Consider the following 24,905-nt stretch of genomic DNA (forward strand, 5'->3'; position numbering starts at 1 on the left):
GGTCAAGTGCTCCATCGAATGGATTGAGGGACACCACTTATGATTTCGAAGGAAGATTAAAAATTAAGCGGACGTTCCTTGCTTCTCTTTTTTAAATTACGTTCTAATCTACAACAAGCCTTTTATTTCCTCTACATGTGCGGCGCGCAGCTGACCCCATTAGTTAAGTGAGGCCGGGGGATACAGCGTAGTTCTGCAGCAAGGTCGCCTGCGTCGTAGCAAGAAGAGACGTTGTCAGACAGCGAACAGCTGTTAACCAATTGCCAGTTTCGTATGAATTCTCCCTGGTGTAGGATGTCTTGCTAAAAAATAACATGCATGCCGTTGTAAGCATTAATTTTTCACCCTTTTTCAATGGGCAGAGGCATGCGGCGCCAAGACTGCCATTCATTCTCGCACTTGGCAGCGCGGAAAATTGGACATGATCTTCTCTGTTCTTTCCGACGAAACAGCTCGCACGATGACGAAGAAAGAAAACAAGAACGCTCGACCTTAACGAGTGTGTCCTGGTTGCTATGCTCCTGAAAAATTTACTTACGAAAAGGCATGACATCATGACCAAGCGTAGCCGCTCAACAGGTGAATAACCATTAGCACGAAAGCTGGTCCGACGATATTTAAAGGGGGTGCGCTGAATACATATTTCACTAACCCACTAGGGTAGCCAATATAAAATTCAACTACATCCACGCGAAATAACGGAACACTTTAACGTTCAAAAACAAAAAAAATAAAGGGTACACTTAGGCTCCCCTTAAGAGTGTGACGCGACAACTCTAATGGTTAATTGCTGCCTTTTTTAAATTAGTACCACTTCAAAATTACACTTCCTCATTAGCATACATTAGTAGATACACTAGACCACATGATACGTGACAAGACACACAAGATCTTTTTCAAACAAGTCGAACGAACATACCTCAATGGCGCTGCGGTAGCGCGTCGGACACGGAACTCAAGGGCCAATGCTTCAATGGGAAATAATTACTCCTATTTTTACCAGCGTTATTTTATACTTTACATCCTTATATGTCATAATGACAGTTCAGTAATGCATGGTGGCACAAGTCGCAATTTACCCGGAGTTTTGATGACTCGTTCAAAAGCTCAAAGTGTGACATCACTACCCACTAGACAAACCTTGAATTTGTGCGACAACTTGCGCGGCTTTTGTTCCGAGCGTCTGATATGATTTTTTAGCGTAAAAAGCTAAAATGAGACGTTGGGCGTTTATCGAAGTACCTTAAGTCGACCCTCATCAGAGGGGATATTGATGCTCTTCTTGAACTGTGAAGCACGGTTGGAATGATGCTCTATACATACCGACGATGTAGATGGCCAGAAGGAGAATCAGCAGTAGGGCCATGACGGCGGCCGCCACAGCGCTCTTGTCTACCGGTGGTATCTCAGTGATCTCCTTCTGCCTGTACTTCTTCCTGCGCACGGGTCGTTCGACAGAGATCACAGCTTCGCACATAAGCAGTTGAGTGTTCAATGGGGCAAATTTTGCCTCAGGAGGGACAAACACAAAGCGGCTGAACTACGGTTAGTTCGTGGTCCGAAATGCTGTGGTAGCGATAAATGCCCCCAAAATTTAATGTGACACTTCGGCCATGACAAATGAAAAGTATGAAATTAAAAATCTCGGTAGCCCTCCTTTAGCCTTAGTTCAGGTGGAGGTGTCAGCGGGAACTCTTAGAGGATAGTTAATTCTGAATGGATTCTGTCAAAGTATTCTCGCCTCTGCACAGAGAAGTGCTTATATAAAAATTTCGGCGTTTTGTTTTTACTAGCAAACGCTTTTAAACACGTAATTCTACGGGCTGCCTGATAGAAGAGCACCGGCAATGCATCGGCGCAGTGCTGTAGTAGGCAGGGTTAACGGATATGTATTTATAAGAACGGCACTGCGATCTACTAAATATAGTTACAAGGAAATAAAGAAATTATGAATAATTTAATATTCATTTCTGCTACATCTACGAAACTTTGCGATCTCGCTGCTTTCTGTGGTACAAACAGATAAGAAATTATCTATTTTTTGCAAGCGTATGAAGTATACTTCGAGCCGGCTCCTGTAACCAAAGGAAGGAAAATATTTGACATAGAAATAAGCTTTACAGATTTTTTAGAAACGCAATACAGGGCTAATGTATTTGCTTTTAAGGTGGTTTAATTTGAATAAGCAGAATAGGCTACACAGGCTCACGTAGGGCTTCGTAGACCGCAAGTCTATTTAAACGCTCCGATGGTGCCTCCTTATTAGAACTATAATCTTTAAAAAATTCCATAAACTTACAACTAGAACGCTTCGCTTTATCGCGAGCGTTTTTTGACAAGTGTTTAAGTGAAAAGAAATGTGTTCTCATTTTCAGAGAAGTGAACCGATGAAACCGATGAAAAGCTGACGCACTGCCGACCTGCTCTCATCGGTGACCATGAATTATGTACTCACAAAACATAGCCGCCACCCCTCCCCCCCCCCCCCCCCCGTTTGCTTTCACTAGAGCGGTATTGATATGTGTATATGTCTCCCGCTCGCATTCGTAACCGTAAACGGCCATATAACCTTGTGGTACAAGTTTAATCTCTAACGCCTTACCCTCCCAGGCTAGTTCGTTAATTCACCTTCCTGACTGTGGAATGCGGGAACCACCACTTCACAGCAAAAAGAGGGATGTAACGGCATTTTTCTTGCCCTTCCTGAAAGAGCTCTTTGGCACAATATGCAAATAGAGTGCCGCATTTTGAGCGTTGCCATAAAATAAAGCTCATACGACCAGATCGCACTCGGCACTTAAGCCTTATGCACACGTAATGCTCGCCCCTTTTTTTACCAGTAACAAAACTAGGAATACAGCATCCGATAGAAAGAAATTAAAGAAGCAGAACAATTTCATCGTGTATTGAAAAAGAACTTAACACTTTTACGTTATTGAAGAGAACTTGCACTGCCCTCGCCTTTGAATAGAGAATACTAAAGCACGATGAAATTTTCTTGTTCCGCTAACTGCTAAATTATTCTGTTATGCCTGAAGATTGTTTTTTATTGTAGCGTCAGTACTGGGCTGCGAAAATGGAAAACTCTTAATTAGGTGTCAGAAGTGTCGACACAGTTAGCAAGCATAGATGTTAGTACATGTTAACCGTCAAACCGCACCTCCTTCATTGCTTTAGCGGCTCTGTCACAATGTAGAATTGCTGCTCGAGATACGAGATGGTTGCAGCTTCAAGGCACAGACAGTGATCAAGACTTACGCAGCTGTAAAGTTATAGAAACTAGATAGACTTCCTTTGTAGTCGTGGCAGTAAATAGGTAGAGGACTACTAGGTTACCCCTGCCTGCTTTTCTTCCACTGCAGAAGTTTAGGTTGAATACGTTGACCATAGGCAATGTTCTCTACAAACAGCAATAAATCTAGGGAAACAATACCTTATTGAGGCACACGCCATTTAAAATTTGATGACAACGATCCATCACGGCATGGAAAAGCAGCAGAGAGGTTGCCACAATCGCGATCTATTAGTGGATTTCACCGCTGAGTTCTACCTGCGCTATTTCGATTTAAGTGCCTTTGAAAAACACTTTGAGTGCACGGCCCTAAGATAAATTCCAGTCCACTTTGAGTGCTTTGAAAGTAAAACTTAGCATTCCTGCGTTAAGAACATATGAAAGAGTTCGCTATTGAGCATCCGAATGCTTTAGATGGAATTTTTTTTATTTTGTTATACTCTTTAATTTGATGGTGCTTAAAGATTGCTTCTGCCACTGGGCTGAGCCTTCGCAATTTTGTGCTTTTTTATACAATTTTGTTTTTGATCACGGCAGAAACTTAACCGGAAGCCTCGACTTCATACCTTAAGACTTCTAGCGAGTCTGCTCTCACGCGGCGTCCCCAGGCCATTTTAGCTGCATCCATCTAAACAGGAAGAGAAACAAACTCTATTAACAGCAGTGCTTTCAAATGTGACCTATAAATTAGCGGTTGCGCTTCGTATACGCTGCAACAGCTCGTAGGATTGCGTCGAGAGAAATTCCAGAAAAATGTGACACCTGACAGGGAGTAAGACGTTAAGGTACATCTTTCTTTTTCAAACTGTTGCGATGCTATATCCCGAGAAGCAGAATACACCTTGGTTTGGGTGCGAGTTAAAAAAATTGGTATCTATGCTTTCAGTTAACAATTTGATGAACTATTAGTTTTCTAAGTTTTAAAAAGTGAGGATGTGCACGAGATTTCTTAAAACCCGGTCTTGAAGAAGACGTTTAATTAGATAATTGGAGGCAGATTTGCAGAGGAGAAAATGCATCATTTTGGGTAAGTTGTACGTCTGTAAAACCTAGAGTCTAAAATTACAGGGGCTTATTATTCAGCACAAAAGAAGACAGTGGGCTTTTCTGGCCATTTGAGTAATTTTCGAGAGCAAAAGACACAACGTGGACTTGATAAACATCGTACCCTCCTGAGAGTCATCTAGCATCCTTCAAATGCTTGACTCATTCCTTCGGAGACTTGTTTCAAAAACCAATGCCGTATTTTTATGGCTGCCGTCAATGTCTCTTGTGCACAATTATGCTCGTATTGATCTAGATAAAACCGTTCACAGATGCTGCTGAGTGTGGAACGGAAATCGGCGATATCAGAATTGTTGCCTCTGCATACCGAACAATTACGATTACATTCTATGATACTAGTCCTTATAAAACAGATTTGAATGAAATACATATTGTAAGTTTTGTGAACTGTCATTTCTAAACCCCCATAGCAAAAGCACCAAAACACATCAGCCATGCTGAAGGAGGCTACCATTGAGCTCTATGAAGCCGCAGAACGACTCAAGAAATTAAAAACGCAGAAAACCGAGTGACTCCCCCGTCTAATGTAGGAGAAGCAGTGTGTGTGTGTGTGTGAAAAACTTTATTTCAGGGAGGAAGCTTGAGGTAGCCGGAGCAACCTCTCGCAATCTCTAGGTGGGCTCCTCATTGCAGGAACCCATTGGCGACCGCTGCGACTCGGGCTCGGTGGACCAGGGCCTTCTGGCTTGCTAGGTCCGAGCAGCCGAGCAGGGCTGCCTCCCAGTCCTCCCGGGTGGGGTTGGGTTTGGGGGCGAGGTTCGTGGTTGACTGGCATGCCCACACCATGTGAAAGATGTCCGAAGACTTCTCCGCACAGTGTGGGCATTCTCCTGTACAGGCAGGATCAAAGTGTTTTAAAACTGCCGGGCACAGCGGCGTTTTGGTGTAAAGGCGGAGGAGTGTGCGTTCCTCCACCTTTGTGAGGCCCTTACAAGGCTTGTGATAAATTGCATGGCCGAATTGGAATATTTCAGTAATTTATCAAAAAGTGAGGGCCGGATTGGGTTCGGGATCCGTATCCAAAGGGTATGAAGGCGTTGCCCGGAGAGTGAGCGCGCGGGCGGCGGCGTCTGCCGTTTCATTGCCTTCGAGGCCCGTATGAGCTGGAGCCCATACAATCGTTCGAGACGCGGGGGCCCCAAGGTAGTTACTGTTTTGAAGGATGCGATGCGCAAAGAGAGGAATGTACCCCTGTTTAATATTTCTGCAGGCCCCTCTCTAGTCGGTGACGATCACTCGCGACTCCTGGTCTGCGGCGGCTAACGCGATGGCAACTTCTTCCGCATGTGTTATGTTTTGAGCTCGGAACGTTAGGCCATTCACCACGATTTTTTGGTGGACGACTGCGGCCGTGTACCACCCCCCATGGTGAGGGCCTGAGGCGTCCACGTAGAAGATGCCATGTTTGTTCCCATAGTGACGGGCCAGTGCCTCCGCCCGCGCAAGGCGCCTGCCACTGTGGTCGTCACGTGTCATGTTGGCCGGAAGAGGGCGTACGTGCAGGGCGTATCTCCAGATTTCAGGAATGCGTACGCGCTCTTCCGTAAGTGTTGGGTGGTGGATGTGTAGTCGAGCTAATAGGCGGCGACCCGACGGCGTTTTTGAAAGCCTTGTGTATTGATTTGTCAAGTGCGCCTCCCGGAGCTCCGCGAATGTGTTAACCATCCCCAGGCCCATGAGACGCTGGTTGGATGTGGTGATCGGGAGATTGAGGGCACGCTTGTACATCTTTCTGAGAATCATTTCGAGGCCGTTCTCATCAAACTTCCGCAGGTAAAGGAGTCGAGTAGAGAGGGCTCGACTGGTCACGAATGCATGCGCCAGCCGCAAAGCGTCTCTGCACCGTAACCCCCCGCGTTTGCTGGAAACCCGGCGGACCATCCGGCCCACCTGGTCCCCCACCTTGCGCAGTTTTGCTAGTGTGGTATCAGCCCGTCGATGTTTGTGGATAAGGAGACCAAGTACTCTAATCTCATCGTGTTCGGGTATCGGGCCGCTGGCCAGAGATAGTTCCATTTTGGTGGCGCACTGAAGCGACGGGCGAATGTGCACAAATTCGGATTTGGACGGTGAGCACTGAAGGCCGCAGCGGCGGGCGTAAGCGTCCACGATCTCCGCCGCTTGCTGCAGGTTGGCCTCTATGTCTCCAACCGATCCGTGTTTGGCCCAGATGGTTATGTCGTCGGCGTACAGCGCGTGCTGGATGCCTTCGACCTTCGCCAGCTGAGCTGGGAGTTTCATCATGGCCAGATTGAAAAGTAATGGCGAGAGGACCGCACCCTGTGGGGTTCCTGTCGTTCCCAGTTTATATGGGCCGTGTTCTTCGTCTTGTATTCGGATGAAACTTCGTCGATCCGAGAGAAATTACTTGATGTACTGAAACGTGCTATGTCCACAGTTCGTTTGGGAGAGATGTTGCAGGATGATTTCGTGTGTGACATTGTCGAAAGCCCCCTTCAAATCAAGGGCGAGTACTGCCTTATCGTTGAAGGGATATTCGACAGGGTTGAGAATTTCTCGGTCGAGTTGAAGCAGAACATCTTGAGCGGACCTCTGCGGGCGGAAACCGAACATGGTGTCTGCGAATGCATGTTCATTTTCCAGAAACCCAGACAGCCTATCCCGCACCATGGTCTCCATCAGCTTTCCCGCGCAAGACGTGAGGGAGATGGGGCGGAGGTTGTCTGTCTTTATGGCTTTGCCGGCTTTCGGAATGAAAGTTACCAGGGCGGTCTTCCATTCAATTGGTAGAGGTGCCTCACCAAGCCAGATCGAGTTGATGAAAGTGAGGAGGGTTTCGTAGGCGGGATCGGGAAGATTAGCAAGCATTTTCACAGTTATCTTGTCCCTGCCCGGTGCCGTTCCTCCTTTCATTTTAGCTAGGGCCGCCTTGAAATCATGCAACTGGAACGGTTGATCGAGATTCGCGTTCTCTGAACCTGCATACGAGAACGCGGGTCCTCCGGGGTCCTGCTTAGTGCAAAAATACTGGTCGCGCAGTTTGCATGCTAATTTTCATGTATTTCCATCGAAGCTATGAATAGCTCGTTGGAGATGTTTTTGTGTATCGGCGCGGGTTTGAGTGGTACTCTCCACTTTTGACGAAAGCTGCATTACACAGACCACCTTTTCAGGACACGGAAAACTTTGTACCAGCCCACGACACCACCTGCGACACTAAAACAAACTACAACGTCTTGCAGAGGCAAGAAGACAGGCTCCTGTATGCTTGATGCGCTTTTTCATTGAAAAGCGTTTTTACTTTGTAATACATACGCTTTTTGTTGAACATATGACAGGTACAGTACTCTTATTCTTCATTTCTGTTTCTATCTGTTCCCATGAGCATACCAACATGCAAAGTTTTTTTTTGCAAGTTCAATCGTATTGTTTACATCGAACCTGGGAGTCGTGTCGAATATAGACGCATATCCTATTAGCCAAGGTTGATGAAGTTGCAATTAAAAAATGCCACTGGGGAAATATTTTTCGACAGTGGTTTTTGAAGAAGGTTTTTGATGAGAGCTGGCCTCTATCATCTCTAACCGCCTTCCGCAATTCGCTTTGCGGATAGAATGACCTTCCATTTAGTTGCGATTGTCTCGCGTGGCTGATATACTAATATCATTTTTACCAATGAAAGTTTACTAAAGATTGCTGCAGTAGTAACTGTGCCAATCGCGAAGATTTCGTAAGCATAATTACGCGAATAAAGGAGCGAAATGCATCAACACATACTACCCATGCTTCATCAAAATCATCAACAGCTGAGTTATGCAGGCTCAACAAATATAAGGTGGTTCGTACGTATTTAAAAAAAAACGAACATAGCAAAAGTTCAACAGCAGCCCTGCATGGCTGCGCGGCATGTCGTCTTTCTGGTTCTTGTACAAGGGGCAAATGTTCCCATATGTACGAAGAACAATCAGCTGAAGACTACAAAAACACGTACAGATCCCTGTCTGAAGTGCGTTGTAATAGTGAAATAAATCTTTAGGGCCAACTATGCCGTGCGTTTGGAGATGATTGATATAAAAATTTTAAAATCGTAACCATCATTCAGGTGTGCCACACATATGCATCCAATACACGCATTCCAAATTGATCCTAATGGGAGAGGATCCTTCGATGCTCTCATTGATTGGCTTAATCAGCAAACGCGGATGTGCCAATCAGCTACACCTCAAAAGAGTCGCTGTTCAAGCCTTAAAGGGAGTGTGCCCCACACATACCAAAACACCCTTGAAAAGGTGGCCATATCTGTTGGTGCATGCCTCTAGCATCATCGACCAGGCTACAGTGTTGATAGTTTCGGTGATGCTCCTATTCTGAAACCATCGCTGCAATTCGAATACTGCCACACTTGAGTATTAGCTCTCATGAAACGGTGGCACTCTGACGTTTGGCAATTGAGCGTAATAATACTTTCTGACTCTATCTGGCATGGGCGATAACGATCACACTGTTTTGTAAAATGTTGTTTCCGTGTGCGTTGTGTTTTTAGTTGAAAAACAGGTGTACGAACGGTTCCTCCATGAACCAGGGTTAGAAGATGAATCCAGTTCATCCGTCCTGCTAAACGTATGCTCCGGGGTCAAGTAATGAGTGCCGGTCGGATTCGGTTTCAATAAGCTCCGATTATCGCAGGGAGCTCCTGACACTGTGTCTCGTATTTCTCTATATTATGTCGATATGTAGCTTTTCACAGTTCCAAAACGCATATCGGCTATAGCGGACGTCTAACTAAAGCGCCGCACATTACTACTTTCGAGTACCTGCTGCTATGTAGCATGCACTGACATCGCACAACACGAGAACAATTTATCATATTGGTTCCAACAAAATACGAGCACCGATGCCTAGATTATCAGAAATTCGTCTTGGCCAGAGAATCGTAGCTCTCATCTCGGTCAGAATCGTCTTTTCTTGGGCTAGTTGGTTTCTCGGGTTTATTTTTTCAATAACTATTTTCATAAATATGCAAAACTTAAGCTAGCTTGCCTTCGTTCCAGTTGGCGCTCCGTAGGGACACTCCAACGCGTAGGTTATTTCCAGGCCTTCACTTATCAGCACTTATCAGATGTGTACAAGCCCAGAGCAATATCATCCGTCGTCTTTTTTCTTGTATGTTCGCAGCACGCCCAGCGCGGCACTGCCCGTTCATCGTCGTCTTCTACGTGGCACTCACCCGGCGGCTGCGTTTATATGGAGGAAAAACGCTAAGGCGCCTGTGTGCTGTGCGATGTCCATGCACGTTGAAGATTCCCAGGTGGTCGAAATTATTCCGGAGCCCTCCACTACGGTACCTATTCTTCCTTTTTTCTTTCACTCCCTCCTTTATCCCTTCCCTTACGGCGCGGTTCAGGTGTCCAACGATATATGAGACAGATGCTGCGCCATTTCCTTTCCCCAAAAACCAATTATTATTATTATTATTCAGACCTGAGCAAAATCATCTCTTGTGTGCACGCTGCGGGCGTAGCGCTAATTTCCGTCCCGCGGAACTGCCCGCTCGCCGACGTTTTCTACGAGCGCAAATACGTGTTTTCGCACTGATTCAAATGTAGTAAACACTGAAGTTTTTTTTACGGTCTAACCATCCTACTTCACTTTTCAAACTTTAGGGTTTAATATTTTATTCCTGACATATGTGCCGCTGCGATAGCCAGTGACGTATACCCGCATAAACGAGATTTAGGTCAATAACTTCTCAACTAGTTCCACACAGTTCAGCAGAAAGTTTCTCAAAGCGACCCTTCCGTACAGTGAGTGCTGCGCTAAGAATCCAGTCAGGCGAGTAGATTCCATCTCCGTTCATGGCATTTGGAAGATAGTGGGACTCAAGATCAGGTGCCGAGCATGGGTGACTTAGCTCTGACTTTGGCGCCAGTGGAAATGAAGGTTGGGAAGATTTCTCTTAACGTGGAAGCCGCCTTGGCTTAGTTGCCTCCGGCTGGACTAGCCATCGGAGTCCGTCCACACTTTACCCGCTATTACGCGATCACCTGCGGCACATTGCACTTGCCTCATGCTACCATCCTGGTCACCGGGCGGGGCACGTGGTCGCGCAGTGTTGGCCGTAGCTGCTCGAATAAAACGGGTAAGAGGCCGGCGTCGTGACACATAAGGCATACTTCGAAAAACAGCGCGAACAAACGACGGGCTGCGTCCTTCGTCTTTTCAAGATGCCGTAGGAAATCGCTCAAATGTCCGTATTACATCATGCATCCGTCGCGATTAGGAACATCATTGCCCTCAAGGCTGACGCGGAGCGTGGCCAGAGTCCGCACACGTGTGGCGGGCCTAAAAGCACAAGAGTTTGATGCTCCCAAAAACCATCACGCTGAAAAATCTGCCGGAAGGCTCGGTCGAAAAGCGCCTGAAATGTGCGCAGACATACTAGCACCACAAACGCAAACCGTTCATAAGGGACATGCACAAAGGCAACTATCTACAAAATAACACCCATTGCTACACATTAGTCAGATTCCAAAGCAGGGACTTGAGCTCTGCCAAACCAGAAAACAGCCTTGCTCGCAATCATCATGCAATTGCGTCCTCCTTGCACTACACGGTTAGCGCTGATCGCTCACCTTTCCCTCGAGGAAAGCGCTGAAGAATTGTTTTCCCAGCGTATTAGAAATGTAGTCCAGCAGCATCTTTATTCTGAATTTTTGTTTTCAATCGTAAATTTGCCAATTCGGTAACACGCATCACGCACGACGTATGCGGCTGATTTTTGCTCTTCATTTTCAATATTCGAACCTTCGAAGTTTTTAGGACGTGCAAAAACTGCCTAGCCGCACATTCACGTCGGAGAAGACAGCCAATAACAAAGAACGATGGGCTTCTTTGCGAGTTTACTGCTACCCAAAGAGACATGAGAGCGAGTTCTAATAATGGTAATGATGACGGGAAAAATGATTTATATTTTCGCAATTTCTAAAGAAGATGAGACCCAGGCCAGGAGAAAGCTTGCACCCGTTGCATCAACAATGGATGCCAGGCGGCGCTAGTGATCGAAAACCGTACTTCCGCATGCGAGGGGGATACTCAAAACATTAGGACACCACTGCGGTGAGGAGAAAGAATCAGTTTCCGAAAATCTACGAGCTTAGGAGATTGGCTGCGACGGTAAATTGTGTGTTCGTTTCATCCTTTCTTGCAATTTGCCAAAGAAAAAACAGAACCTCAAAGAAGCTCATGGTTTTAAAAAAAACGCCTCTTCAACACATTCAGCCTCAGCATATGCAGATGGTACACTGTGCGCTTCCAAATGGAATGTACGGTGCGGTGTATTTCACCCTAAAGAAGCTGAGCCCCAGGCAAGGAGAAATGTTATGGTCATTGCATCACCAATGGATGCCAGGTGGTATTATGGGTGTATATGTAACATCCGTCCGTGTGGTTGCACAATTGATAGCGTATTCATCGACTTTTGACGTAGTGATCAAACAAAGTGGAATAAATTGTACTTACAGTTGCGTGAAACTACAAGAAACGAGGCCGAAGCCGTGTTCAAGCAGGAGCAGCGTAGAGCAAACAAGGTTTTCAGCTTCTTCCTCTTCTTTGTTAAGTTTGCTGCGAGACCGTTGAGCCGTTTCATAAAAGGGCATCGCCAAAGTACACAAGATGAGTGCTGGCTTTTATTTCCTGTGTTTTCTTCACGTATATCGCACTGTTACCGTTAACATGTACCCTTAACTAGCATGTTTAGCTGTAGTATCACTAGCTGTAGTAGCTGCACTCGCCCAACAACTGGTATGGTCGAACATCATTAAGGTGTCAAAATATTGTACTCACTGTCCAGCAACAATGAGTAGTCAAGCTGTCAATGCGTTTTCGTGCTGGTATTTGATTTATTTTTGTTGCTGTTTCCCAGTGGTGTTCAGTTAGCTTTCAGTTAATCACGCTTTCTTATTTTGTTCACTCCAGTATGTTTAGGCATTTGGCTTAACTAAGCGCAAAAAAGAAAAAAAAAGTTGACGCAGCTTTCTAAGTGTACAAAAAAATATTAAATGTTGTGCTTTGGAGCGCATGGAAGGAGAAAGCAGAAATCGAAAAAATATTCCTGTAAAAAAAAAAGCTTGCAGCAGACGCCATAAAATACTACGGTTTGGCCGAAAAACATCATGTGGCAGAATGGGCAAAAAAAATCTAGAAATGTATAATCGCGCTGCTTAAGCAATCAATGGGGAATCACTGGAGCAACAGAAATTTTTTTTTGCTCAGAGTACAGATTTTTGCATCAAGTTGCCATCGAAGGTGGTGTCAGCTTTGATAAATTAATGGTTCACCTTTTTCCGAGTAGCTCCTATTTCGCACTTGCTCCCACAAGAAGAAGACGAAGAATTATCATCGGTAGCCGCTTTTTTCTTGCGACAGTGATCTGTGTGCGAAAACTGTTATTACTAAAGAGTGGTCATCAAGTTGGTCCACATAAGTTGTCCAAATGGTGACGCCTTTCGGACACATGATCTGTAAGAGGCCAGAGTGCCATTCCGCGAAAGCTGCCGCGTGGAAATCGGTCAGTGCACTCGAAGGTATGGCACGCAAATTAACTGCCGCTGAAACGTATTCATCACAACCATTCCTCAACTCTGCACCCTCGAAGCAGTTGGAAACCTTCCTACCAAGATATCGATATCTGCCACCCGAGACGTTCGGCGGGGAGCCCGCTGTCCGAAACAAGCCGCCTGCCTACCGACGGAGTTGTGGCAGGAGCGTACATGATGCCAGCTTGGACACTTTCCAGCGACAACGGTCTACAGGGCGCAAGAATGTCAACTGTGCGATGGAGTTAGCTTTTCCAGTGACGATTTATTCGATAGACCAGCCCGATGCCCATTCATCCAGTCGCCGAAAGAGTCGGGACCTTGCTCGGGAAGGAACGGAGCAACCTCAAAGTGACCGTAAAATTAGTGCCCCAGAGGGTTACTTGACGTCCCAGCGCATACCCTCGCCAAGACCTTCTTCACCCGTTCCCGCTAATGTCGGCGTTACGCGCACTGTTGACGCCTACATTGAACCACTGGGTGTAAGTACCCGGAGCGTCCCAGTGAAGCCAGTGGGCAGTTCAGTTGCTCGAGCCCCTGTTAAGAAGAAGGTTACAAAGCTGCCTCCACGTGAAGTGGGAACCGTGCCCACAGGGGTGGTTACGGTTTCATCGTGGTCAGGGCGCATGTTGCAACCAGAGAGTAGTCGTCCCGAAAGCAGGCGTGACAGCTGTTTTCAGAACACTGCTCTGCGAAAACCAGACAGGGAACCCAATGGGAAGGATGCCGGAAGTCCATCGCCAGCAACGCTTTTCCTTCATCGAGCACAACGTCAAAGCCAACGTTCTAGCCCTGCTCGCAAGAGCCTAACGAAACATGTAAGTCGACTTACTGCGGGCATTTCATGTTTATCGGACGAAGTTTTGAATGCGGTACTATAAAGATAGCAGTGAATAGGAAGTGGTGAATAGCACCCTTTTCATCTGCAGTCGGCTACCGTTCTGCTCTGTCCATGTACCGTTATTTTGTACAATTGCCAAAAAGAGCTCTTCTTGAAAAAAAAACGAATCTGCCTCTTACAAGAATACAATATAGGCTAGGCGAAACCGTAATAATTTCTCTTCTATGCTTACTCGTTGGAAAAGGCAGGGATAACTTTTCAGTAGGGTTGGAGAAAAAAATTCACAGGCAGCATTGTTATGTTGGATTCCTGCGATTCGTACCGAAAGAGAAGTTTAAGCTTGACCGATAGCAAGTCCATCTTTTTTTCGACGCCGTCCTTATCTGTGAATCAACTGTGAAAAATTGTAGGGTACTATTATGAACATATGCATGGAAACATAGGCTTCCGATACGCAATGCCCTACTAATAAACAATTCGAAGGCGGTGCAACTTCTGTACCAAATTATTCCCTGCTACTATGAGGACATGAAAGGGGGTTATCATGAGGTTTGATCCCCCCTTGTGGACAGACCTGCGCAAGCGTATGGATAACAACGCTCTATGCTTCGGGCGCACAGGAAAATCTCATTTTTAAAGCTCGTCCTCCGCTCGCACCGATTAGTTAAGACTGCTATAAAAAGCCAGTAGGTTGTGTATTTGACATTAAAAACCAGAAAAGTTCTAGTGAATTTGGGTGATCTGCGAATATATTGATTGCTAAGATGCAATCTTACGATGTGAAAAAATTGCGTTTATAAACAACTTCTCATTGAAAAAAATGCGCTTGCCTATAATTTTCCGGTATGAAGAAGCATCAAGCTGGATTTGCAGACCAGATTTCAGGCAACCTAGACTACTCAGCCTACTAAAAGCTGCTAAATGGTACGAGAACTTAAGGGAATTTGAGGATGCCTATATGACTGCGACATTCTGATGTAGGGAAACGACAAGAGAACATAAAGTCTCGTTTCAAATGGACAGTAAAATTATAAAATGAAGTCATGGGTCATGGTGATTCATATATTAAAATCTAAAATTAATCAGACATATGTAACACTTCTGTTCTGGGGATCATACCGTTTGAGGGCTTTCATTTGTGAGTTTTATATACCGGCACATACTTCATCACATTCAGAGTTAAATGAGTGCCGCCTGTTACACTGCGCTGCTGAACATACTCAGAGGATGTAGTGTCAAGCGGATAATAAGTACTGGTGTGATGCAAATTCCAATAAAGAAATTTCTGTACAAAATTCAGGTAGTTTAGTGCGAGCAATGCGCATAGAAACAAGTTCTCATTGAAAAAAATGCGCTTGCCTATAATTTTCCGGTATGAAGAAGCATCAAGCTGGATTTGCAGACCAGATTTCAGGCAACCTAGACTACTCAGCCTACTAAAAGCTGCTAAATGGTACGAGAACTTAAGGGAATTTGAGGATGCCTATATGACTGCGACATTCTGATGTAGGGAAACGACAAGAGAACATAAAGTCTCGTTTCAAATGGACAGTAAAATTATAAAATGAAGTCATGGGTCATGGTGATTCATATATTAAAATCTAAAATTAATCAGACATATGTAACACTTCTGTTCTGGGGATCATACCGTTTGAGGGCTTTCATTTGTGAGTTTTATATACCGGCACATACTTCATCACATTCAGAGTTAAATGAGTGCCGCCTGTTACACTGCGCTGCTGAACATACTCAGAGGATGTAGTGTCAAGCGGATAATAAGTACTGGTGTGATGCAAATTCCAATAAAAAAATTTCTGTACAAAATTCAGGTAGTTTAGTGCGAGCAATGCGCATAGAAACAAGTTCTCATTGAAAAAAATGCGCTTGCCTATAATTTTCCGGTATGAAGAAGCATCAAGCTGGATTTGCAGACCAGATTTCAGGCAACCTAGACTACTCAGCCTACTAAAAGCTGCTAAATGGTACGAGAACTTAAGGGAATTTGAGGATGCCTATATGACTGCGACATTCTGATGTAGGGAAACGACAAGAGAACATAAAGTCTCGTTTCAAATGGACAGTAAAATTATAAAATGAAGTCATGGGTCATGGTGATTCATATATTAAAATCTAAAATTAATCAGACATATGTAACACTTCTGTTCTGGGGATCATACCGTTTGAGGGCTTTCATTTGTGAGTTTTATATACCGGCACATACTTCATCACATTCAGAGTTAAATGAGTGCCGCCTGTTACACTGCGCTGCTGAACATACTCAGAGGATGTAGTGTCAAGCGGATAATAAGTACTGGTGTGATGCAAATTCCAATAAAGAAATTTCTGTACAAAATTCAGGTAGTTTAGTGCGAGCAATGCGCATAGAAACAAGTTCTCATTGAAAAAAATGCGCTTGCCTATAATTTTCCGGTATGAAGAAGCATCAAGCTGGATTTGCAGACCAGATTTCAGGCAACCTAGACTACTCAGCCTACTAAAAGCTGCTAAATGGTACGAGAACTTAAGGGAATTTGAGGATGCCTATATGACTGCGACATTCTGATGTAGGGAAACGACAAGAGAACATAAAGTCTCGTTTCAAATGGACAGTAAAATTATAAAATGAAGTCATGGGTCATGGTGATTCATATATTAAAATCTAAAATTAATCAGACATATGTAACACTTCTGTTCTGGGGATCATACCGTTTGAGGGCTTTCATTTGTGAGTTTTATATACCGGCACATACTTCATCACATTCAGAGTTAAATGAGTGCCGCCTGTTACACTGCGCTGCTGAACATACTCAGAGGATGTAGTGTCAAGCGGATAATAAGTACTGGTGTGATGCAAATTCCAATAAAGAAATTTCTGTACAAAATTCAGGTAGTTTAGTGCGAGCAATGCGCATAGAAACAAGTTCTCATTGAAAAAAATGCGCTTGCCTATAATTTTCCGGTATGAAGAAGCATCAAGCTGGATTTGCAGACCAGATTTCAGGCAACCTAGACTACTCAGCCTACTAAAAGCTGCTAAATGGTACGAGAACTTAAGGGAATTTGAGGATGCCTATATGACTGCGACATTCTGATGTAGGGAAACGACAAGAGAACATAAAGTCTCGTTTCAAATGGACAGTAAAATTATAAAATGAAGTCATGGGTCATGGTGATTCATATATTAAAATCTAAAATTAATCAGACATATGTAACACTTCTGTTCTGGGGATCATACCGTTTGAGGGCTTTCATTTGTGAGTTTTATATACCGGCACATACTTCATCACATTCAGAGTTAAATGAGTGCCGCCTGTTACACTGCGCTGCTGAACATACTCAGAGGATGTAGTGTCAAGCGGATAATAAGTACTGGTGTGATGCAAATTCCAATAAAGAAATTTCTGTACAAAATTCAGGTAGTTTAGTGCGAGCAATGCGCATAGACCTTACAACCAGCTCCGGCGCAAAAGTGAAGGACACACATTCTACAAGAATAGGTATGAAAGAGAGCGAAGGCACATAATTTTCGTAATAAACTATAATTGCTTGTTATTGTGAAACTTCCTACTTTTAAGAAAAATACATTTGATTACTCATTTCAGCGAACACTTGCGAGCAGCCATTCGAAAAAGTTGTTTTGTATAAACATGATAATGAGGTCGGGCACATTTCGTTTCATGAAAGCTCCAAATATTTTTAACCCCTTCGCCTCCTTTCGCGGCTCTCCATTATTCCAGCTTTCGCCGTACCTTCACAACTTCACGGAGCCTATTAAGATTCACAAAAGTGCTTCGTTGGCATGGGCCTCAAATCAGCGCAAATGTTCGTGAGCGGCCACTCCACTTTATCAATAACAACTTTATGTACAACACTGGCACATTTTCATTCGCCAGTTAATAGAGCGCCGTTTATCCTGAAAACAATTGTTCAATGAAAGCCTCCTGGCGAAATAACCCTGGCGAAACATTGCGTGTTAAAATCATTCGTTACAAAGAAAGGAACAAAATGACGATGTAGCTAAAGGACCGAACTTAATTGACTGGTAGGCTGAAGGGCCCTGACAGGGAGCTGTCCAGAATTCTTGGTAATGTTTAACCAGGGCGCATCTCACAAAGGTGGCAAAGCTTTTTGTGGTCGCGTTTCTGAAAACACAACCTCTTGAAGCTATACATGTCGCGGACTTTTTTCAGGAGTGCATGTTGTTGGGCGAGTCGGTCGTACATCGTTGAGTAAAGGTACTGCGCACAATAATACAAACATGGACGAGAAGGGCACAAGGACTGCTCACACACTTGCAGACCAAAGTATGTTTGATCTTGTCTGAGTCATAATATAAAACGCTGTTATTTTTGTTCGGCTGTGATACTAAGGAAGAGACAAACAAAATGGCTTCGCAATTTAGTGTAATTGGTGTAATCGTGCTGCTTTGTTCAGCAAACGGCGCCCTGCCCTCTTGTCTGCAGATGCCGGACCGCGGGCATCTCTTTCGGGCTTCACCTTTCGACTCCCATGCCGCACGCTTGGATTTTCGTTCATCGTCTCCATTGAGCTCCGGTGCAGCGACACCGGTAGTGCCATCCCCACAACACACACGACCTATGGGCAGTTCGTCTCCACCGACATCACCCACCAAGTCTAAGAAGGTAATTTGCGCCCCCAACGGCCGCCAAAACTTATGTACATTTTAACAGCTGAAAGTCTCGGGTCTACATGAAAGCAGCAATTTAGCCTGGCGAGTATTTCGGGATATATGAGAACGAGCATAGGCACAGATATTCTGTGGAACTGACAGTTGACCGTGGTTTTAGTCAAGCGCCATTTTGATATGATATATAAGCGAAGCGCCACAGGTATACACAGGTATACCTTACAGGTACACCTTACACAGGTATACAAACAATTAAAAAATAAAAAATAAAAACAAACATACTCAAATTTTTCTCTAGCAAATTTTGATTGTTTTTATTTGTGTCGTTATGTTGTAATTGGCGTAGAAGCAAAATGAACGTTCACTGTTACCAAATTTACAGTTGAAGACAGAATATTGTTCCGCCACACTCTGTTCATGTTCGAAAATTTGATGATGTTTTCGGAAATGTTAAGGACTCCGTGATTACCTGTGATTAGAGAACAACTAAGTGTCTTCGCTTCATTGAAGCAGCAATATTTACTGCGAATATGAAAAAAGGAAAGTGCTTTTCGATCCGAAGGGTTTAATTGCAGCTCTCCGCCTGCAACTGGGAAAATCACGTCGCTTTTAATGCCCTCATGATGTTACTGGAAATATGCAAAATTTTAACATACAACCTGTATTCAATTTTTATCTGAGAGGGCACAATAACCATTTTTTGAAAGATTTTACCCTGTGAGAAACGTGTGATGTCGATCGCTGGGAAGTTTACGGAATACAGCCTTCACTTGCCCAAAACGCAAAAGGTTTCACTGAAATATTCAAAGCGTTATTATTGCAGTCTGCACTCTATTCTAAGCACGCTGCAATAAATTGCGAGAGTTGCTCAGAAAGCAAGAAAGAAGAGATTTTTGAAATCTCTTGCTCTAGTAGCAACGGCCTCTTGGCGAGGGCTGGCCAGAAAGTTTGCAACGAAGATATTGCACACCAGCCACCAGTTCCTCGTCCAGCTATGCATTCAGAGGGCAGCGATGTAATCAAGTTGTGTATACGACTTGTTTGTCGCAAGCTGAGGGACCTGAAAAGCGTATTACGGAACAATGTGAGTCATGCAGCGCTTAAACGTTACGCATAAATCGGCAAATAAGGAAATTACAAGTTTCAGTACTATTCGCGCAATGCAATAAAGTTTAAACCACAGTATGATATAGCCTGGCACATTGAAGGCAATAGTTCGTGCGGAAGTTCGTGGCGGTGTGGCTTCGCCACAGGCGACCTGTTGTGTGCCATGCGATCTAGAAATCTACGAGTTACGAAGACGATACATTTGGAGGCCACGACGACTCTTGGTTGCAGATAATTTGTACAACATTAGAAGTAACCATGCTACCAAACTATTTTTTTTTCTCTGGGGATAGCAAACGTTGTAGTGGGACTGCAAGAATCCCCTACACCAGTTACATGAATTGAATGCGATAATAGCATCGGCGGTAAATGCCTATGTTCATTATCATTGTGTTGTCTTGGTCACTTCAGCAACTATAAACTGCGGTTCATTACCAGCTATGCAGCTAATGCATGCAGCGATGGGTTAGAAGTAGAACATTCGCGTCGAGTGCAACAGGGCCGAGGTTCAAATCCAGCTGGTGCGGTATTCTCATCGAAAATAAAAACAAAACAGCTATTCACGTGACTATGGAATTGCATAGGAAGTCCTGGAGTGCTGCGCTATCTCTGTGGCCAGAACAGACAGCTCGCTCTGTCCAAGAACAGGATTTGGCCGTCCTGCTATAGCACTGGCCACAGCCTCGTATACGAATGCGCAAATTAGACCGTCGGCCCTAAGTTCCCAGCAGCTGCTGAGCAGCTGAGTGCGCGGAGGCCATACCTGTTACGCAGAGGCGGCTGCAAAGAATCTCTGGCTCCTGACAGGCTGCCATTGTGAACTGACTCTGGCAACATTTAACGCAAGAAGCTTATTCGTTGAGGCTAGTCACGCAGTACAGTTCGAGCAACTAGCGGGTAATAAGTTGGATGTACTAGGTCTTAGCGACGTTGGAACCACTGATAAGGTGCGTACAATGCTAATAGGCGGCACGTGTTATGTTGTGGGTTAGCGTACGGACGATAACTTGGGGCGGGGTTTCTCATGAATAAAAATATACATGCCAACTTAGCGGAATTTTATACAATTAACGGTCAGTGGCAGTTATTGTGCTTAAGATTAAAAAGAGGTACAGACTGCGGGCGGTAATGGTCTAAACGCCTACATCGAGCCATGATGAAAAGATCTATAAAGCTTCTAATAAAACGTGGAATCGACAATGAGCAAAGTGAAATCACTGTACAGTGTGTTTATGGGCAATTTCACTGCCAAGAAAGATGAGAAGGAGGCTGGAGACCAGGCATTAGGCGACTATAGCATAGGCGCTCGGATTAGCAGGGCGGAGGTATTAGTAAACATCGAAATGATAAAGAATTTAGGTATCATGAATACCATCTTAAGATAGCAAGAGAACATAAAGTGGACGTGGAAGAGCCGCATGGGGAGGCTAAAAATGAAATAGACTTCATATTATGCGCTCAGCCTGGCATCGTGCATGACGTGGAAGTCCTCAGAAAATTGCGTTTTTGGAACCACAGGATAATACTGTCTGGAATTTGCCTAGACTTGAAGAGGGAACGGAAGAAGCTAGTGAGGAGGAAGCCCTTTAACGTGTTAGCGTAAAGAGGTGAAGTAGAATAACTGACGGTCTCTCCGCAGAAAAGACTTTCGGCTCCACCTGCGGAGGACAAACTTGGCGCTCATGCAATGAACAACAATCTCTCAGCTATCTTTACTGAGTCCGCAGCAGAGGCAGGCGGTATGACGGCTCGGCCAGATACCGGCAAGCTCTCTCAGCAGATGAAAGATCTCGTGAAAAAACGCCAAAGCATGAAAGCACCAAACCCCAAAGAGAGAATAGAAATGGCAGAGCTATCGGAGCCACCCAATAAGCGCAGGTAAACTAAACGAGGAAGCATAATATGGAAAGTATCAAGCATGCTTCAAAGAACGGAGGTACCGTAAAAGCGCTCAAGAAAAAAACTAAGCATAGGCAGAGTTAGATGTATGCGCTGAGAAGCAAGGAGGGCAATGTTTTTACCAGTATGGTTAAGATAGTTAAAGTAGCCGAATAATTCTACACAAATCTATACCGCAGGAACTGCAATCGGGACGCTAATGAGAGAGACATTGCTGAATAGTAACTGAACGTCCCGCCTGTAACGAAAGAGGAAGTAAAGGAAGCTTTATGCGCAATGGAATGTTGCAAAAGGTTAATGGCGATCAGGTAAAAGCAGTTCTTTTGAAGAACGGTGCAAAGATTGTGCTAGAAAGTCTAGTCACCCTGCATACACCAGGTCTTATGACCTCGATCGCTGGTCGTGAATGGTTTTCTCATGAGTATTGCCTTTGACGCGGCAGCTTTAAGGCTCCCATTCTGCAGAAAATCCAGCTTCGTCGCGTCGTGATAACAAATCCTCGGAGAAGCAACCTAGTTGAGCCATATGTCACATGACCTTGTAGCGTCATCACAATCTGTCCAAATGATTTTGAGGAAACTGATTTTAAGAGCAGCTGGCAGTTAAATTTATTATTGGTCGCGAGAGGTTGCCCAGAAAAAGCAACCTGGGCAGCACCAGGCCCTCTGGGTATAAAAGCTTAGATGCCGAAAACTAATGTCGAACAGTCTCGAAATAGAACAGCAGTTGGCGAGTAGGTAGTGAGATGTTGGAAGTTAAAAAAGAATACGTTCACTTAGTGTGGTGGTGTCCGTATATCAGGACCTCCAGAGGGAAATACCATGATCAATACTGGGTTGGAGCGCATTTGTCAAGCACTCGCAAATCGTCAGAGAAAGTTTACCAATATCCCTGAAGACAAAAGCTAAGAGCAGCTGTATTCTGCCGGTACTCACTTACAGGGCAGAAACGTGGAGGCTAACGAAAAGGGTTCAGCTTAGATTAAGGAAAACAGCGAGCTACGGAAAGGAAAATGATATGTGTAACGTTAGGAGACAGTTGGAGAGTAGAGTGGGCCAGGGAAGAAACTAGGTTTAAAGCATGCTAGTTGATATAAAAAAGAATAGGCCTGGACGGGGCATACGATGCGAAGCCAAGTAAATCAATAGTCGTTAACGGTAATGAACTGGATTATGATATAAAGCAAGAGCCGCAGGGTGTGGTGGACAGATAGGGGCGGATGAGATTAAGAAATTTGCTGGGATATGCGGTGGCCCCAGCTGGAAAAGGACAGGCCTAATTGGAGATACATGGAACAGGCCTTTGCCCTGAAATGGGCGTAGTCGGGTTGATGATGATGATGATGATGATTATGATGATTAGTGAGCCTGTTTTCACCTCCCTGGTGTATTTTTCTTTGAATAGCGATGGTCATTGTTACAGCAGTCTTGATCATTGATGAGGGCCTTTGCAGTTCTACCCACCCCTTTCGTTCACATTCAACGCGGAAGTTGTGTTAGTTCTTTCGCGGCTACAGTTGGGTGTGCCATGGGGAACACGCCGAAGGTTAGTTTACAGACATCCTGTGCCACCACTGCTCAGTTGGTACAGCTTTCATTGCCACCTGAGCAGGTCGTGGAATTCGATGCTACCGGAAGCGGGTTGTCTTCTAATCTACTGAAAATTGTTTCGTTTGAGGAATTGCGGTTCTAATTTTCCGCCCTAACTAGCCCCAATTTGAATTGCTTTTCCTCTTGCTTATCGGTGTCAGTGGCTATTGGCTTCCTAGGTATGCACACTCAAACGCGCGAGTGGTATCCTTTGTTTTCATGAAAACATCACACAAGCGTAAAACGCTCGTCGGGAGTGGTAAAAGACTTAAAGTATAGCCAAAGTTTCTATATAAAACTGCCAGCGCTGCACTGGGCATAGAAAAAACATTTTTATGAGAACGTGGCATAGTGATTGGAACCATTCACTTCAATGCAGACCACGTTTTCTGCACCTCGCTTTCAGGGGGGGCACAGCACACCTCCTTAGCAAATTAGTTCAGTGTTCTGTAGCCTATCAAAATTTCACGAAAACGATGCTAAAATAAAATCTTCCAGTGGGTTACGATTTGAGGTGTGTTAAATTTTTCATTTGGCTGGATCAATATTCAGCGGGAGCAGCTCTAAAACACGAATTGCAGTGCATTTTTTGAATATGAGATAAGTTATCTAGTTTTGAAACAAGGCGTAATTATCGCTTCAATTACATACGAAAAGAATGCGCGCAAATGAAATAGGTTTTTCGTTTTCATTGTTCACGTTATTATACAGTGTCCCATAGAAGTAGCATATGTTATCGCCAGCTTTTCGTCTACGGCAGTGCATTTAGTATTACTCTTCGGAGTGGAAAAAAATTCGCGCTCTCGGCTTTTTCACGTTGTTATGACGTCTTTTCCGACGTCTCATTAGCGGTCCTTACCCAATAGCAACAACTACGGGTGATTCTTTTTGTGCAGCAGAGGACAGGGCAGAATTTCCTGGGGATGTCGCATCACACCACGTGGGAGCTGACGGGACTCATCGTGTCAATAATAATCGTCGCTGCAGTGATGACCGGCCTCGTCATTATCCGCAACCACACTGTACAGAAACTCGGTGGAGCAGAAGGCGCGAAGTCAAGCAAGGCAGAGCCGTCCTCGACTTCTGGTGTGGGACCCCCGCGTGTGGCCGTCGATCCTGCTGGGGTTCAGACTATGGAGCAGTCGACAGCTTCAGTTGTCCTTGATTGGCAAGAAAATTCCTCTTCAAGAGGCACCACCTGAAAACACCGTGTTCGCACGGTTAAAGTGTTAAATCTAAGCTTTAGTATTATTCAGTGCAAGATTTTGATAGCAGGTGCCGGCACTGGAGCTTGGTTCCTCGGAAAAAAAAATGGATGAAGGAGCCACCGCAGGTTTTATGCTAACAGAACGTAATAACTGCTGCAATATTTTATTTCGGACGTAACTCTTATTCGCAACTGTAATTAGCGCATGTTTCAATTGTTCCTGAAATGCGGCGCTCAATAGTTGGTTTACCTACACGCTGATTTACTGGAATATTACGATGCTGCACAGGAATTAATGGCAAGGAATGTGGAACAAATATACTGATAATTCCTACAAGATGTACAAACATCATGTTCAAAGGTTCTCTATTATCGTATGCCTTTAGAGGATGTTGTGCCTCCGAGATAGGCAATAAAATATGCAAGGCAGAACCGTTCCGTTTTTCTTTGCGAAAAACAATAAAGCATCATCTTTCCTGGAAATACTTATAAATTTATGCACTCTTCATTCATTTGCGAAGATAAATTAGAGCGTTTGTAAAAGATGAATATTTAAGACAAAAACTTTGTTGTGAGCCGGAAAGCTATGACACATAACAGGCGGCATTTTTTTATTCTTTTTTAGTGATATGAGCGCATGAAGGAATGGAGCAAGCGTGCCAATGTCGACTGGTGTAATGGCGTAGACTACTGTAGTGTCGT

At 44.5% G+C, this 24,905-nt stretch overlaps 1 protein-coding gene across 1 annotated transcript; it reads left to right on the top strand.

The window, feature by feature from the left end:
* The first annotated feature begins 12,902 nt into the window (after positions 1-12,902).
* On the top strand, positions 12,903-24,252 carry LOC144119841 (uncharacterized). The gene is made up of 3 exons (XM_077652367.1): positions 12,903-13,730; positions 18,217-18,396; positions 23,893-24,252. The coding sequence occupies exons 1-3, from the start codon at positions 12,903-12,905 to the stop codon at positions 24,196-24,198; spliced, it is 1,314 nt and encodes a 437-aa protein (XP_077508493.1). The 3' UTR covers positions 24,199-24,252.
* The last annotated feature ends 653 nt before the right edge of the window (positions 24,253-24,905 follow it).

Source organism: Amblyomma americanum, chromosome 2, assembly GCF_052857255.1.
Source record: "Amblyomma americanum isolate KBUSLIRL-KWMA chromosome 2, ASM5285725v1, whole genome shotgun sequence".
Classification (NCBI taxonomy): domain Eukaryota; kingdom Metazoa; phylum Arthropoda; class Arachnida; order Ixodida; family Ixodidae; genus Amblyomma; species Amblyomma americanum.

Bases quoted from the DNA above. Each gene is read 5' to 3' on its own strand.
- LOC144119841 (XM_077652367.1), top strand. From the start codon at position 12,903: ATGGCACGCAAATTAACTGCCGCTGAAACGTATTCATCACAACCATTC. The intron at 13,731-18,216 runs GTAAGTCGACTT...TCTTGTCTGCAG, and splicing joins GCAAGAGCCTAACGAAACAT to ATGCCGGACCGCGGGCATCT. The intron at 18,397-23,892 runs GTAATTTGCGCC...CTTTTTGTGCAG, and splicing joins CACCCACCAAGTCTAAGAAG to CAGAGGACAGGGCAGAATTT.